At 37.3% G+C, this 18811-nt stretch overlaps 1 protein-coding gene across 2 annotated transcripts in view; it reads right to left on the bottom strand.

Moving 5' to 3' along the window:
• The window catches only part of LOC132349231 (S-adenosyl-L-methionine-dependent tRNA 4-demethylwyosine synthase TYW1), a 206533-nt gene that overhangs the window by 62953 nt on the left and 124769 nt on the right, over window positions 1–18811 (bottom strand). For both annotated transcript variants that reach the window (XM_059897473.1, XM_059897472.1), the window contains exon 15: window positions 12234–12401. In XM_059897473.1, coding sequence (XP_059753456.1) covers window positions 12234–12401 — 168 coding nt within the window. The remainder of the gene's footprint in view (window positions 1–12233; window positions 12402–18811) is intronic.

Below are 18811 nucleotides of genomic sequence, written 5' to 3'. Positions count from 1 at the left end.
GCAAGTGAGATTTACATGGATCCATCAAAACATGCATTAATTGCAGGAAAGAGTACTGGAAAGTCCCTGTATTGTGCTGAAGGAGGACAGCAATGTCAATTAACTTCAGAATTAAACTAAGTAAAAACTTTTAAAATATAAGAGTACAGGATTCTGGGAAGGTGGTGCAGTAGGAAGCATTAGGAAGACTTCTCTCAACCCAGACAAAAATTATACTGGCAGAATCTTGCCTGACATAACTATTTTGGAACTCTGAAGTCTACTGAAGGTTTGCAACTTTGAGGGGAAGGTTTGAACTGTAAATTGTAGTTAATTTCAGTTTAGACAGGCAGTAGCTACCCACCCCTCACTCCCCATGCCCACAGCAGGCAGCTGTAAACATGTTCCTGGAGCAGCCTGCATGCAGCCTGTGGGAGACAGGGTGGGCACTGAGGACCCTGTCCTCCAAACACTGGGGATCTGTCTTCTGACCATCAATTGCTGCTTCTGATCTCAGAGGCGTAAATAGATTAAATTCTGCAATCAAAAAACAGAGATTGGAAAAACGGATTTAAAAACCCATAATCCAACTATATGCTGTTTACAAGTGCTTTACTTTATGTCCAATGACAAAATAGGTTGAAAGTGAAAGGATGAAAAAAGATATTCCATGCAAACAGTAACCAAAAGGAGAAGTGGCTATACTAATATCACACAAAATAGACGTCAAATCAAAAAGGTTACAAGAGACAAAGAAGGACATTATATATCAGTAAAAGGTTCAGTACAGCAAGACAATACAACAATTATAAACATTTATGTACCTGATCACAGATCATCAAAATATATGAAGCAGATATTGACAGAATTGAAGGGAGGAATAGACAGTTCTATAACAATAGTTGGAGACTTTAATATCTCATACTCAATAATGGATAGAACAACCAAACAGAAGATAACTACAGAAACAAAGGACTTGAACAACACAATAAATCAACTGATCAACAGACATACATATATAAAAGTTCTAGCCAGAGCAATTAGACAAGAAAAAGGAAAAAAAGCATCCAAATAAGAAATGAAGAAGTAAAATTATCTCTGTTCAAAGACGATATGGTTTTATACATAGGCAAGTCTTCTCCTGAGAATTTGACACTTGAGATTGAACCAAGTGGTGGTGGATGCTTGAGCTAAATTGGGGCTACAGCAGCCATAACAAGTGGTTTGAAAATGAAGAAGCAAAAGAAGCCATGAGAGAGGAAGGGAGGAAGGGAATAATGTCCTTTGTTATCTTCTAGAAGTTTTATAGAGTTATAGTTTATGTGTAAGTCTAAGGTACATTTTGAAAGTTGTAAGATCATCTCAAAAGACACAGAAAAAGCATTTGATAAAATTCAACATCCGTTCATGATAGAAACTCTTATTAGGCAGGGAAGAAACATACCTCAACATAATAAAGGCTGTGTAAGACAAGCCCATACTCAATGGTAAAAGGCAGAAAGCTTTTCCTCTAAGATCAGGAACAAAACAAGGATGCTTATTCTCACCACTCCTACTCAGCACAGTACCAGAAGTCTTAGGTAGAGCAATCATGCAAGAAAAAAATAAAATTAAAGGTATCAGAATTGGAAAGGAAGATGTAAAATTGCCTCTATTTGCTGATGACATGAACCATGAAAGAAAAATTGATAACTTTATTAAAATGAGAAAGGCATAGGTAAGAGAATGAAGAATCGGGTCACGTAGACTGGGAGAAAATATTTGCAAAACATATCTGATAAATGACTTGTATTCAAAATATATTTTAAAAACTCTTAAAACTCAACAATAACAAAACAACCAATCCAATTAAATAAATGGGCAAAAGATCTGACCTCCTTACCAAAGATGTACAGATGGCAAACAAGCATAAGAAAAACATGTTCATTCATGTTTCCATGCCATTATACGCTTTTCAAAACCTACAGAACTTTATAACACAAATACTGAACCTTAAAGTATGCAAGTTTAAAAAGTCATTTAGGAGGTCAGGGGAACCCAGGAAGAGGAGCAGACTGTGACAAGAGAGTCTACTAAATTACAAATGTGTGAAATAACTTCAGTGAAGGGGAGGGGGTGGAAAGGGCACTGACCTAAGTAATTTTAAAAATAAGTGGAGCCTGTAAGACTAAAGGCAACAGAAACTAAACATAAACACTGTATTCTAGGTTAAAAATTCTGATACTGCTATATATTTTACATATACTGGAATTGAACAATTAAGTAAACAGATGACTGGTAATAGGAGCTAGGATTAGAGTCTCACTATTGGAGTGTGAATTTACAAATAAGCAAGGAGAGGAGACTAGGATGAGTCATGTGGTAACAGATTAGAGTCTGAGACATCAGTATGTTTAGCTTAATATAGATACAAATGGTACATATAGAAATATTTACCTACACGTGTATATACGAAGGTTAGTATTGATATATAGACATGTATTTCTTTGCTCTGTCATCTAAGAGGGCCTAAAACAAACAACACCCTAGTAGCAACGAGCACACCTTCACCCAGATCTTGGTTTCTAACACCATTCTCCAATAAAAGAAACCACAGATCCTGAGAGAAATAGCTGATTCTAGGACTGGGGCAGGAAATATACAAGATGAGCCTGGAGCTTCTTGTGGTGCGAGAAAGGAAAGAGCCCAAAATGAACAAACCCCGCCCTCCCCAAACACACACATTGATGGGGGTATGTAAAAGAAACACAGGAGCCAACTAAAAGAGCTCTTAATGGCCAAAGCTAGAATAGTTTGGGCAAAAGTAATAAAGTTGAATTGGATTATAACCCAAAGTTATAAAATAAATATCCATGAGCCTATACTGATATAAAAATGATTGAATAAATTAATAAATGGGAAGAAGAGACAAACCTGTGCAGAAGAATTCCAAATAATTTATGCAGATATCCCACCCTCAAGGATGTGGAGCGTAACTCTCACTCCTTAGATACGCACTGAATATAGACTTCCTTCCAAAGGAGAGAGGGGAAGGAAGAACTTTCCTACAGAAGGGGAGAGGGGAAAACAAACACTGACAAACACTGCCACAGCTTGCTGATCAAGGTCAAAATCAAGGGAGCTTGACATGATGTGATGAAAATGGCACTCTACCTCTGTGATCTTCCTCCTAAAAACCCATAACGCAAGTCTTATGAGAAAAACGTTGGACAAATTCCAGTAGTGGTGCATCCTACAAAATACCTCCTGACTACTCCTCAAAGTTATGGGATCCTAGAACAGAAAAAGGCCATTAAGTGAAACCTAAGGAAATCTAAACTATGGACTTCAGTTAATAATAATGTATCAATATTAGTTCATTGATTGTAACACATGTACTATATACCAATGTAAGATGTTAATAATAGGCCAATCCAGGGCATACAGTAACCCTCTGTACCATCTTCTCAATTTTTCTGTAAAACTCAAACTGTACTAAAACATAAAGTTTATTTTTAAAAAATAAGGAATTAAGTTTAAAAACAATGCTATGTGGATTCTGCAAGCCATGCATATAACCTACCACTTGGTTTCCACAGACAGTGAACCACTATAACAGGACATTACCAATATGTAGAAAGGACTTCACATTTCTGAACTAAAGTGACCAAAGTATATCAGATTCATCATGGTCTTACTAGTTTGCAGACTGACAGGACCACAGTTACATTTAGGCTGCTAGGCTGGAAACCCAGAAGTGGAAGGCTGACTGTACCTCCTTCTCCCAGCCAGCCCCTCCAAATCACACAGACAGGTTGACCCTCCTCTCACCAACTATCTGTACTCATCTCTCTGTCCCTCTAGCTCAACCTTGGAACTGGAATATGCTGACTTATTTATCTCAATGTGAGTCTTTTTTATCTTTCCTTTGTTCAAAGTCAGAGATGCTTACTGAACTTTCTACTCCCATCTACTCTTCCACCCACTTAAAAAACCTACTTCTCATCAACAGCAGAAACTCCTTTATGTTTCTGTTTAGTCTGAACATCACTTCTAAATAACAAAACTGTTCTATAGAGATATTAAAAAGTAATCATCCATTAAAAAAATACTCCACTATTAGAATTCAGAAATGCTTTGCATGTGGTGTAGCATACGGCAATGAAAAGATCACTGCACTGCAAATGACCACAGAGTATTCTGGGAACGGATAGAGTAATACAAATTATAATAAACTCTCCAGAGGCTAATTCATGTTGTGAAAACCTTGCAAATTTAATGCAGGATCTTTAAAGGTCATCTAAATATAGTCAACCCATGCTTGGGGTCTCTCTAGAATTTATTTATTTATTTATTCATTCATTCATTCATTCATTCATTTATGATTCAACTTACATTTTGAGCTATCCTGGTTCAGAGAGAATTTCAAATTTTTGAAATGGGTAAAGAAAGAAAGGCCACAGTTTGGGGATTTCCAATGCTGCACTTTCTGGCAATGTTCTTATTTTTGCTAGCCAACTTTACTAGAACTAAAAAAGTACAGTACAGTAGGCAGGAGAGACTTTCAAAAGCATGAATGGGCATCAGTTTCCTGCTGCAGAAAAAAAAGAGGTACGCTGAATGAGAAAACAACTGGATTTAACAACTAGCAGGTTGCTGATGACCTATAAAATAGCAAACTCAACAGTAAGTATTCATCGAATAAATGAATGAGTAAATAAATAAGGAAGAAGGTAAGTAGGTACCAAAATTAGCAAGGAAGATGGAACAATGACTCTGATTTCAGAAGGTAAGACAATGAATAAGGAAAGAAAATGAAGGTGAAGAGCTTGTTCATTCACTAAACAAACACTGAGAATCTAATATGTACCAGGTACTCTAGGAGGTGCTGGGAATGACAGTCCTTGTGCTCCAGGAACCCTAACTTCGCCTTACAGATGTGCATATAGCTCTGAAAGAAGCGGTCCCCAAGGAGGTTTGTTTTACAGTTTTAAAAAGCATAAATTCACCAGATGACGTGGGGTAAGGAGCGCAGGTCTAGCAGAAGAGATACCTTCAGCAAATACACAGAGGAAAGAAACAACATGGCAATGCCTAGTAAAGGTCCAGGGAGTGGGCATGAAATGAAACTGAAAGGACTTGATTGTGAAGGCCATTAAAACCAAATAAAATGTTTAGGTTTTTCTCTTGCATGCTCTGTAAGATGGCATGTGTTTCAAAAATACAGCAGAGAAACAATAAACTTGGAATTGGCAGCAAAAACAATGAGGATGTTGAATAGTCAATGCCCATTCTCAATTATTTGTAGACTAAATGATTTGTAGACTAAATGTTTTGTGGATTTTGTTTTCGTCTTTTTCCTTTGGTTATAAGTCTGCTTTTACTACCCTTAAAAAGGCATTCATCTGTAAATTGCAAGCCTAATTATTAAATGGGATTTGATGGGGTCTGATTAGGATTAGGAAAAGATCTTTTCATATAAGTTTCTGAAAAATCTTTCCAGTAACACTACAGAGGTAGCCATGCAACCATACTGGGTGACACTTTTAACATAAGCAAACAAAATGAGTTTACGTGCAAATAATCTAATAATAACAAACAGTGCCAAGTGGACTGGTTATTACTGTTCACTGGGGAGATAGTAAACAAAAAACTATAAATGTCAAAACTGTGTAGTCATAAGTCTTCTGTTCTGTACAAGAAATGTATTTCTACAGCTAAAACCCCTAGATATTATATGTAAAACAAACATAAGAAGGCTCTGAAAGGTGGAGATAAGAAGGCAGGTTGGCTAGGGACTGCAGGACCTAAGGAACGTAGTGATACGTTCCCTGGGTTTTAATTTTGGCTCATATATCCTGGACTGTGTGCGAGAATTCAGAAGCCTGGTTAAAGTCCACAATCTAGAAACACCAATGAGCACTCACAATTAAAAAAAAAAAAAATTAAGCCTCAAATAAAGCCTGCTCTCCTTAGCCAAAGGACTAGGAAAAGGGCAGCCAAGCAAGACAGAAAATTTTTACATAATAACCATCCTAGGCCAAGAGAAAAACTGGCCTCATTCTCACCCCAGTCAGCAAACACCTAGTGGGGATCCTAGAATTCCACATTCGCCCAGCTGTACTGAGCTGTACCCTCCCCCTCCCACTGCTGGGGAGGTGTCAGAGAAGATGCAGTGGGGAATCCTGCCATCCCAACCCCCCTCTATTGTTTCAGTGGAGACCCTGTAGAGACTGGCAGGGTACATTAAAAAAGCACCAGCCAACTGTATATTGTCTCTAAGAGACTCACTTCAAATATATGATATAGGTAGATTGAAATTAAAAAGATGGAAAAGATATACAATGTAAACATCAATCAAAACAAAGCAGAAGTGGCTATATTACTGTCAGATATTATACACTCCAAGGCAAAGAAAATTTATAGGAACAAAGAGGGACATTACATAAATGAAAAATAGGTCAAATCCACCAAGATGATACAGAAATCCTAAATGAGTATGCACCAAACAACACAGTTGCCAAATATATAAAGCAAAAACTGACAGAACTGAAAAGAGCCATAGAAAAACCCACACTTACAGTTGAAGACCTCAACACTTCTCACTCAACTGATAGAACTATACAGATAATCAGCAAAGATACAGAAGAACTCAACACCACCACCAACCAACAGGATGAAATAGACATTCACAGAACACTCACCCAACAACAACACAACGTATATTCTTGGCAAGAGCACACAAAACATTTACCAAGATAGACAACATCCTAGTCCACAAAAAAAACCTCAAAAAATTTAAAAGAACCAAGATCATAGAGAGTATGTTCTCTGATTATAAGAGAATCAAACTTGAAATCAATAACAGAAACACAACAGGAAAAAAAAAAAAACCCAAACACTAGGAAACTAAACAACAAACTGCTAAGTAATCCATGGGCCAAAGAAGAACATTTAGAGCATTAAGTGTTTACATTAGAAAAGAGGAAAAGTCAATAATCAAAGCCATCTTAAGAAACAAGAAGCAAAGAAACCCAAAGTAAACAGAAAGAAGGGCATAATAAAGAGAAGCACAGAAACAGATGAAATTGAAATCTGAAAAATAGAGAAAAACCTATGAAACAAAAAGATAGTTCTTTGTTTTTTTTTTATAGATTTTTCTTTTTTGATGTGGACCATTTTTAAAGTCTTTATTGAATTTGTTACAATATTGCTTCTGTTTTATGTTTTGGTTTTTTGGCCACGAGGCATGGGGGATCTTAGCTCCCCAACCAGGGATTGAACCTGCATCCCCTGCATTGGAAGGCGAAGTCTTAACCACTGGACCACCAGGGAAGTCCCCAAAACATGGTTCTTTGAAAAGACCAATAAAATCAACAAACTGAATAAACCAACAAAAACAAAACAAAGAAGACACAAATCAACCAAATCAGAATGAAACAAGATGTTGTACAGACACTGAAAGGAAAATAAAGTAATACTATGAACAATTTACTCACATAAACTTGACAACTTAGATAAAATGGACCAATTCCTTGAAAAGTACAAACTACCACATCTCACCCAAGATGAAAGATAATCTAAATAGCCTTGTAACTATTACAGAAATGTAATTCATAATTTAAAAACTCCCCCCAAAATATGTTTCTAAGCCCAGTTTCACTGGAGAATTCTACTAAACTTATAAAGAAGAATTAACACCAATTCCACACAATCCCTCCTAGAAAACAGGAGGAAACCTTTCCCAACCTGCTTTATGAGGCCAGTATTACCCTAATACTAAAATCATAGACAGTATAAAAAAAGAAAACTACAGACCTATATTCCTCATGAACATAGAGGCAAAAATCTTTTTAAAAATATTAGCAAAAAGAATTCAGCAATATATAAAAAAGAAATACATACTATGACTAAGAGGGGTTTATTCCAGGGATACAAGCATGGTCCAATATTCAAAGATCCATGTAATCCATCATATTAATGGGTAAAAGAAGAAAAATCACATGTTCATAGCAATGGAGAAAAAGGATTTGACTTAATAATTTTATTGTGAATAAACACCCATTCACAATAAAACCCCTCAAAACACTAGACACAGAGGGAAACTTCCTCAATTTGGAAAAGAGCAAGTACAAAAAACCTAGAGCTAACATAAAATTAAACAGTGAAAGGCTAAATGCTCTTCCCCTGAGATAGGAAAAAGATAAGAATGTCCAAAATCACTGTTCTTATTCAATAAAGTATTCAAAGTCTTAGTAAATGTAATGAAGTAAAGGAAATTAAAGGGATGCCAATTGGAAGGGAAGAAACAAAACTGCCCCGTTCTGTAGAAGATATAATGGTCTGTGTAGAACACCCCAAGAAATCTACTAAAAAAATCCTGCTAGAAATAATAAGTGAATTCAGCAAGGTTGCAGGATATAAGATCAACATACAAAAATTAATTCTATCTCTACAGAATTCAATGAACATGTGACAACTGAAATTAAAAATGCAATACCATTTATAATTGCTAAAACAGAAAAATACTTAGGTATAAATCTAACAAAGTATCGGACCTGTATGCTAAAAACTATAAAATGCTCATTAATGAAATCAAAGATCTAAATAGATCATGTTCATGATATGCAAATTAAGACCCACTGAGATCATGACAAACCTGTTAGAACAGCTAACCTAAAAAATGACAATACCAAATGCTGGTTAGGATGCAGAGAAACTGGATTTTTCATGCATGGCTGTGCTTGACATTCTTCATGGCTGAGGTGCTGTGGCCCTCACTGCACAGCTTGGTGTCAGAACTCAGCAGGTATCTAATAAACACTTACAGAACTAAACTGGCCTGAACGAGATACGGTGCCATTTATTTCCCCTATGTCCATGTTTACACTGGGAAGAGAGAAGAAATCTTAGAGACTGAAGTCAAGTGTTGTTCTAACATAAAATTTCCCAGTTTTAAACTCTCCTTTGAATGGTGTCAGTGGTATCAAAAGATGCCCTGTGGTACAAGAAAGACCAGTGGACTAGAGGGCAGAAGGCTGTGGGTCTAGATTTGGCTCAGCCACTTTATGAGACTTTAAGGAAGTCTCTTCACCATCTGATCAGTTTCCACAGGGAAAAAGTGAGGTAAAACGTGTCTCCAAATCTCAGAAGTGATATTCTAATCCTAAACCTCATATTATTTCTATAAATAATTTTCTACATACATTGTACATAACACAATAAGATAAGGTACATAAGGAGACAAAGTAACATAACTGAGAACCAACAGAAACAACAGATAACAGAAACAAATCCACAGAGATTTTAGATATTGGAGTTACCAGATACAAACAATGAAATAGCTGTATATCCAGTATTCAAGAAGATAAAAGCCAAGCTTGAAAATTTCAGCAGGGAACTGGAAAGCATACAGTGTGATATATCATATTTGAAACAAACAAAACAAACAGAAATTATTTAACTGAGAAACACACTATCCAAAATTTAAAAATTGGTGTGGCATTTAATAGCATGTGAGACACAGCTGAAGCAAAAATTAGTGACTTGGAATACAAATCAAAAGAAACTGTCCAAGTGAAATAAAAAATACAATAACACATGTTTAACTGGAGTTCCAGAAGAAAAATACTGGGGAAGAAGAAATATTTAATGAAATAAAAGCTAAGAAGTCTTCAGCCAGTGATGGAAAGTATCAACCCACAAATTTATGAAGCCCAAGAATTCCCAAAAAGGAAAATAAAAAGAAGTTCACATCTAGACACATTAGAGCATAAAACCAAAGGGAGAGAAAAAGAAACCAGAGGGAAGAAAACAACAAATCACCTTAAAAGAAGCAACAAACTAACAGCTGACTTTTCATCGGTGGAATTTAAAAGACAGGGGAATATCTTTATGGTGTTGAAAGGAAACAAATGCTAAAGTAGAATTTGATACCCAGCTAAAATATACATTTTCAGACAAAAACTGAGAGTATGCCATCAGCAGACCTCCACTAAAGGAAATTTTAAAAGGTGCTTTTCGGGCAGAAAGAAAACAGTCCCAGATGGAGGCTCAAAAATGCAAAAAGGAACAGAGAACAAAATCATGTTTAAAATGCAGGTAAATCTAAATAAATACTGACTACTTAAAGCAATTAACAATACTGTCCTTACACACATTTATAATTAATATACACAACGACAGCATGAGTTGGGAAGGGAAAAACAGAGGTTGTGTTCTAAAGTCGTTGCTTTGCACAGTTAGAGAGTAAAAGTATTTTAACACTAGACTGATTAGTCAAGTTTGCATGTAGTAATTTCTAGTGCACCCACTAAAAGAATACAAAAAGTATATAATTCCCAGCCTAACCAGAGGGAAAATAAGACCTACTGTGGCTGAGAAAATGAAAGAAGTGCAGAAAGAGAAGGAAGAGGGGTTCCAGAAGAAGCTGGAGAGGCAGACAGAGACTGATCACATAGGACCCCAGGGGCCACATTAAGGATTTTGATTTTCATGCTAAAAGCAACGGGAGGTCAATCAAAGGCACCTAAGCAGCAGAGATCTACATTCTATAAAGACATCTTTGGCTATGGTGTGAAGACCTTATGGAAGAAGAGAGAACTTTACTACCATTGTCAGGACTATTTCCAGAGCACTGCCCATCCAATCAAATAATTTGTTTTGAAGGTACTATCTTATCTTAAAAAGTAACAATGAATAAAAAGCTAGAAAATAAAATTCCATTTTTTTGGCTTTAATTTTTAAGATTTACTTTGTAAGTTAATTGTCTTTGCAGCTACTTTATTAACATTTCAAATACTAGGTAGCCTTTATTTCTTTGTTCCTTAATGCTCCCAGTACATATTCTTCTGTCTAAATATTTAAGTCTGACAGATCATTAGGTCAGATATATACAATCTAATTGGGACCAAGGCATGAGGGCCTTTTAACCTCCTGTTTGAGACTAGACCACGTGAAATTTTAATTGAGTGATTCTAATATTATTAAATATCATTAACCTGAAAAGCTGTTCAGGAAGCCACTTAGGTTGTGGAGGGAGGAAAAAGTGAGATTCGTGTTCAATTAAGCCTGACTTTACTTGCATACAGAGCATTTTTATAAGAAAAGGTAGCCCATTCTTTATTACCTTTTTGGTATTAATTTATCTTTATTGTGATATAATTCACAAACCATAAAATTCAACCTTTTAAAGCATACAGTTCAGTGGTTTTTAGTATAGTCACAAAGTTGTGCAACCAACACCACTAAATAATTCCAGAACATTTTCATCACTCCAAAAAGAAATCCCATACCTATTAGCAGTCACTTCCCAGTCTGCTCTTCCCCCAATTTCCAACAACCACTAAACCACATTCTGTCTCTAAGGATTTATCTATTCTGGACATTTCATATAGATGGAATCATACATTATGTAGCCTTTTGTGTCGATTTTTCATCCAGAATAATGTTTTCAAGGTTCAACCATGTCCACTTTTTTAAAAAGCACTTTTTAATGGAAAGTTTGAACAGGAAACTAGGCAGAGGAGTAAAACAAACCTCTGTGTATCCATCATCTAGCCTCAACAACCCTCAACCCATCCACACACCCACATACTTCTTACTTCGTATCATTTTGAATCAAATCCCAGACACTATATTATTTCTGTATAAATATTTCAGTAAGGACATATCATTATGATTGCTACTCTAACACTGGCCTTCTGATTGGGTTTTTTTCTTTTTAATGGTCTACCTCTACTAAAAACTGAATTTTTCCTTTGTTAGGCATTATTTACTTAAAAAATACATTAAATTCAGGCACTCGTTCTGTCTAATAAAAACACTAAAAGGGAAAAAGGAAAACCAAAATCCCAGAAATATTTCTGCAGAGGCCAAGATTCAAAGTGATCTAAAATTTGATAAACACCTCAATATTTCTTCTGACAGTCAGAAACACTCATATGGGGGTTGTTTACTATTTTCGCTTTCCCTTGTCACTCTAGGAAAGGACTAGAGGTTATTACAAGGGTGTTTTGTTTTGTTTCTCAGTACACACCAATTACAAGCCAGAAAGCACTTCAGGTGCCTGGGTGAGGGCTGAAAACAAAGCAATCTCACACAGAAAAGACAGTTTATGAGTCCAACAGACTGAATTCGGGGCTTTCTTAATGTTTGTTTTAGGAAAGGTAGCAAACAAGCAGATATTCATTATAATAAGGTGAGGGGAAAATAAAGAGAAAAGAGAGCAGGAAGGACAAGGGTGATGGAAGAATGCATACTCGAGTGGTTCTTACCTTCTTGTGAGCTATCAGGAGGCAGTTGGAATGTTCGTGTTCACAGGCAATTTCATAGTCGGGAATCAGATCCACCAACTCACAGACAAAGCGCACCACTTCTTCGTGCCAGGGCACGTTGGCCATGGTAAGACTGCTTGCCGAACTCTCTCCACAGTAGGTAACACCCTGTGGAAACATTACAACAGTTAGGGACAGTTACAGACCTATTTAAATGTCACAGAGGAAGAGCTTCACAGCCAGAAAGGCTTCTACAGGTCAACCAATCCAATCCAAGCCAAGCCAATCCGTATCTTAAAGTGAAGAAAGCAGTACAACGATGATAAAATTTGCTTGGAAGCTCATACAAGCAGCGAGTGACAAAGACAGCAGTGGAGCTCCCAGGCCAGTGCTCTTTACACTCTGACAATCCTTATGCTTGGGTACTTGTGCTTTGTGCTACATCACCATCTACACTGTCTAGTCACAACAATGTATCTGAACTAATAACATATCTTTCCATTCAGATTCATTTGTGCACCATAACAGATCGATTCTCATGGGATTATAATCCCCTAGTACAATAATGGAGGTACAGCTGACACCCAAAAAAATTCAGTGAGTAATTTACTGACTGGGAAAATAAGATGAGCTCCTATTTTCTAGTATAATTTAGATTTGAGGTTGATAAACATTCTGTAAAGGGCCAGATAGGGATCCCTTTCAAATTATTCTTCTGGAATCATTCTAAGGAGATCACTTTGTAATGCATTTTTTATGTGGATATGTATAAACACAGAATCATGCCAAAATGAAAATACATGTGTAGAAATACATATACATATATATATATATATATATATATACACACAGATATGTATATATATATACCTTTACACACATCTACATGTATATACGTGTATCTACCCCTAGAGAAATTCCCATTCAGTACAAACGCAGTAAGATAAATTGGTTTTTAACTCTTTTTAATTCTACCTGACAGCCCAGGCATGTAAGACACAAAAGTTTTATAACTAAGTTTTCCATTTGGTAAGTTACATAGTGATAAGTGATTAATGACTAATTTTCAATACTGACTATCGTAACTTTGTAGGCTCTCTAAATACCCAAGAAATCAAACTTTCTTGAAAAAAGACTCGAATAGTCTAGATGTGCTGCTACTAAGTAGGGAATAACTAAAATAGAATGAGGTTCTCTCTCACTCGTGCTCTCTCTCTCTCCCTCTCTCACACACACAGACTGGAGGGGATAGAATGACATTAAGTGGAAAGCCCACAATGCGCACTGCAGAGTGACCCTGACCCTACAGATGGCAGAGCTGGGAGGGGGCCAAAAACTCAGATGAGTTCTGCAAAACCCTCTACTCCAGATGGCTGTTCAAAGACTACTTACTGGTGTACTACACTGAGATGACCTTTGCTGAACATAAACTAGAGGAGACCCAGCCTAATTACAATAATCAAGAGAAGCTTCTCTATTAGCCCACTGATTTACAGAATTCATTAAACTGAATTTGGGTTTTAGCTGAATTAAAAAAAGCAAATAATAGTTTTAAAAATCTTTAAGAAAGCATGGCTGTAAAATTGCACTAAACTTGCCCAAATACATGAAAATGATTTATTCATAAGTCAAATCAGTCATAAAAATGAACTTTACTTCACTTTAAATACTGTTTATGAGGGACGAAATATATGAACAACCATGTAGATACTGCTTAATTCAAAGGAATTTATTTTTTAATAACATTTTTCTTATTTATTTATTTATTTATGGCTGCGTTGGGTCTTTGTTGCTGCGCGCAGGTTTTCTCTAGTTGCAGTGAGCGGGGGCTACTCTTTGTTGCGTTGTGTGCGTTTCTCATCGCAGTGGCTTCTCTTGTTGTGGAGCACGGGCTCTAGGCACGTGGGCTTCAGTAGTTGTGGCACGTGGGCTCAGCAGCCGCGGCTCGCGGGCTCTAGAGCACAGGCTCAGTAGTTGTGGCGCACGGGCTTAGTTGCTCCGTGGCATGTGGGATCTTCCCGGAATAGGGTTCGAACCCATGTCCCCTGCATTGGCAGGCGGATTCTTAACCACTGCGCTACCAGGGAAGCCCCAGGAATTTATTTTTAATATTTAAAATGTTAGTTCATTGAAGCAGAGGTTTTAGGTAAGATCTTTTTTGTTTTTAATTTATTTTGGCTGTGCTGGGTCTTAGTTGCGGCATGCGGGCTTCTTGGTTGCGGTATGTGGGATCTAGTTCCCCGACCAGAGATGGAACCCAGGTCCCCTGCATTGGGAGCATGGAGTCTTACCCACTGGATCACCAGGGAAGTCCCTAAGTAAGATCTTATATTCATGACAATGGCTTTGGAAAATACTTTAATATCGATTATTCAGCAATAATAAAGCATGAAATGCTAAGGAGAGATTTGGTTTGGAAAGGAAATGAGAGAATGATTGCCATAGGTCATCACCATGCCTTCACATTATACTTCTCTATACGTTCGCATGATGCTTTATCATTAACAAAGCATTTTCACGTAAAAATTCTCATTTTAGCCAGACAAAATCCTCGGAGGTGGGGAGGATGGGTAACTTCCTGAGCCGACTGCGGAGCCCGAGCCTGCGCCATGACAGACCTGCCATGGGTAGAAACCGGCCTCACTGAATGGCCTCCCCGAGCCCTCCCTCAGTCTGGCTCCTCAACACCTCCCTCCGGTCCTCCCCCCTCTACATGGGCTACTTCACTTCATCGCACACTCCGGTCTACTGATGACCCGCCCAGACTGGATTCCTCATCACACTTGCCCCTGAATAGTCTAAAGACGTTTCGCTTCCCCTCACATCACAGCTGTCCGCCACCGTTTCATGCCAGCACCACCTCCACTCCCACCCAGTTTACCACCAGCACCAAGTTCTTTCCTCACAACTCTGGAAAAACAATGTCCTCAAGAAAACAGATGGGTATAATGTGGCAACTGAAAGCACTCATTCCAGAATTCCAAAGACTGAGAGGTGACAAGCAGACTCAAAGAAAGTTCCTGAAGAGCAGGACCACTTATGCATCTTCCTGTTTGTAGTGAAAAGCACAAGCCACACCATTACACTGGTGACTTCTGGATGGACCACTCTGCTCCAGGACGTGGGGGCCATCAGGTCTTTTTCACGGGCTGCTTAGAAAGTTTACCTGGGGATTCAAAGTCTGTGGGAAGAGCAGTATTGTGGCTCTTGATATTCTAATTAAACTGACTGGTTGTCCAAAGACTCCTGGTATGATTGTTTTTGTCCCTGATAGTTGGAGGAGAAATGTCTTCATAACTTTTTGCAGCAATACATGTCACTCCTTTATCTTAAAAATGCTTCAATAGCTGTCCCCCCCCACCAAAAAACCAGCCCACGTTTCTCAGCCTAGCACCTGAGGCCTTCTTACTGGACTGCCCCACTCAGCATCCAGTCTTTCCCTGGCTAAATTCTCCACCATCTCTTTGATCTTCGGCCAGGAACCCCAATCCCATCTAATCCCAATCTCATTATACCCTGTGCAACTCTCTTCTCAGATAACTGGCATAACTTTGATGTGTCTAAATCCTGAGCTCTTAGAGGGCGGGGGCCACACCCTATTCTTCTCTGTACCCCCAACCAATCTATTCTAAAGAGCAAGTCACGTGTTCCTCTATGACATTAAACTCCAGAACTCTTTTCTAATACAAAATTTAATTCATATTTTTCAAGATTTTTCTACACTTTAATGATTATGAACCAACTGATAATCACTGGTTAGGTATTGCTACATACATGAACAACTGGTAATACTCCCTACGTTTGTGTGCAGAAAGAGATTGAGACTACGCTAAGACATTTGTTTTGCAAGATGCATTCTGCAAGGATTGAGTTCTGTAGACAGTCATGGTGCTAATGCGAAGAGAGTTTTAAATCATTTGACAACAAGTAATTACTGAGCACTTACTCTTCTCAAGGTGCAGTGCTAGGCAGAGAATACAAAGACGCTATTTCATTTACAGATGGATTGTGTTATGAAAGCTTTTCAATAAGGCAGATGTTTACAACACGAAACACATTTTCACAAACAAGTAAGCAAATAACGATGGTTAAGCTTCCCAGGCTAGCAAATATAGGTCTACTTAAGCCTAATGAAGCTAAAATACATGTTAATTTACAGGGAATGGAACAGAGAAATATTTTACAAGACTAGCAGTGAAAGAAAAGAGAAAATCAATATAATAGAGAAACAGCTTCTATTGATTCATTTTTAAATAATGTGCTTGATGGAAAGTGATCTAAACATTTACTGAATCCAGGCATATGTTACCCCCTTGAATTCTCAAAACAAGTCTATTAAATTGATATTCTAATACCGAGGAAATTTAGGCTCAAGGAGGATAAGTAACCTGTCCCAGGCTAAATGAATACATTTTAGGAATGTATCAAAGCTTACAACTTCCCCACCTGAGACTATGAGAGACCCCCCTGAACCCTCCACATACACACACACACATCCAGGAAATCCAGGAAAAGGATATGAATGGTATCCGAGAGCCTCAGGTATTTCACTAGCCCAGGGTCACTTTGTATTATCAATTTCACATCTTCAGGGCATTTATGTGACCTTGAGGTACTATTAAATTTTAACACCAACCCCATTTCAGGGTTAGGCCCTGGGAGACTTTTTCTTTTTACCAGAAGCATAGGTAAGGGATAAGCCTCCAAGTACCACAGTGTCAGTGGGTGAATTTTTTCCTAATTCGTCCTTTCACTAAAGGTGAAAGGGCCTAGTGTTCTGCCACAGCCTGTCTCTACTGGAGCTGCAGAGTACCACCAGGCAATCTCCCTTTTTACAGCCCCTAAGGAATTCCCTTACAGACCTGACAGATTGACTAGTCTCTCAAAAGTACGTTTACCATAACATTTACTTCTAAGTGTTTACTTTTGGAGGAATTTGAGGTTATCTTAGGCTGCCATATTGCTAGCTCTTACCAAATGTTTTTTGGAGAGGCTTTATTACTATTATTTTTAAAACGCTTCCATTTTAGAAAATTTTACTTTAATTAATAAGACAACAACAACAAAAAGCTGCCTTTTCAGACATTAAATAGTTTAATCCTACTGAACAGGAAAGCATGCCTTCTCCATTTACTGATTTCATTTCAATCATTTGAATTATAAAAGTAATGCATGCTCACTGCAACAATTCACACAACACAGAAATATGAAAAGTAAAACAAGCCTTTCCTTCCCCTTCTCCCAAATCGTACACTGTTAATGATTTGATATGTATCCTTCCATACTTTTCTTATATAAATGTATCTAAACATATACTGTTAAAAATTTGATCAAGTAATAGTTATTCTATAACTCGTTTTGTTTCTTAATAGTATACTGTTTTCTGTAAACATCCCTTTTCCTACTTCAGTTTAAGAGAAAGATACTTCATTAACTTGCTGGACAAATGAGAGATGAATTTAATAAACCATGTGATCTAATCCTCAAAGGCCCAGGTACTTGATATTACAGGTCTCCTACCAGAGACAAATGATCATCACATGCTTTCCCCTGATACACACAAACTGTTGTCTATTACCTTATATTTTATAATTTAAATAAGACATTTAAAATTGTGATTAGATTACACACTTCTCCAAGATTTTCAATAAAAAAAATCTCTCAATGTAGTTCATTTTACTTCTGTAGATTTTGCCTTGTTCAATAAGACATCCATTTCCCAAACAGCATATCCAAATTTAGAAAAAAAAATTTGTACCTATGATGCTTTGACGAGGCCTGGCACATGAAGACAGCTCAGAAATATTTGTTAAATGCAGGGATAAAATAGTAAAATGGAAATCTTGTTTGAAGGAAACTATGTCATTATAACATCTCAGCTATAAGCAGAAGCTTCATCTGTTTCCTAGTTATGTTAATAGTCTGTCCAACTACAGAATGCCCATCAGAGAATTACACTGTTTACAAAGTAGCCATCTTTCTTTAAAATTTGGTTGATTATTTTCAGATTACAAAATATCTTCTTCATTATAGGAAACATGACTGCAAAGAAAGAAGGAGAAAAAAAGGTGACAGTGCGATCCAGCCAAGTTAATAATAGAGGTTTTACTGCAGCATAATTTGAAGCAGCATTCTTTAATAGCTAAATCATAAATTAAAACACCACTAATCTCTGATGTTGGCAAGGTTTCCTTAAGCTGATGAATATATTTAAAGTGTAGCTTGTGTCTCTGCATCATTAGAGTTCTTGCCAAGAGTAGCCTTTTGAAATTAAGAGCAATTTTAAAAGAAAAGTGTCTTGACCTGACTAGAGGCTGCTACACACTCAGCAATATTTCATCTGCTCCTCTCACCTCTCCATCCCTCCAGAGGACAGTAATGCAGAACGCTGAACTTACTAAAAAACGGCTGTAAAACTGAAATATGCTCTGATGTGACAGAGTGCATCCAGCTTCATAAACATAAACTGAAGAGTGGAGCTTTGAGAGACTGGGTTCATTTTCTGATCACTTTCTCTCATTCTGTGTATTCTTAGTTGTCCAAGAAAGCTGTCTGCCTCTTAAAACTCTATAGCTTGA

This window comes from Balaenoptera ricei, chromosome 15 (genome assembly GCF_028023285.1).
Source record: "Balaenoptera ricei isolate mBalRic1 chromosome 15, mBalRic1.hap2, whole genome shotgun sequence".
Taxonomy (NCBI): domain Eukaryota; kingdom Metazoa; phylum Chordata; class Mammalia; order Artiodactyla; family Balaenopteridae; genus Balaenoptera; species Balaenoptera ricei.
Note: the sequence above shows the minus strand (reverse complement) of the source record. Positions and strands in the feature narration are given on the sequence as shown.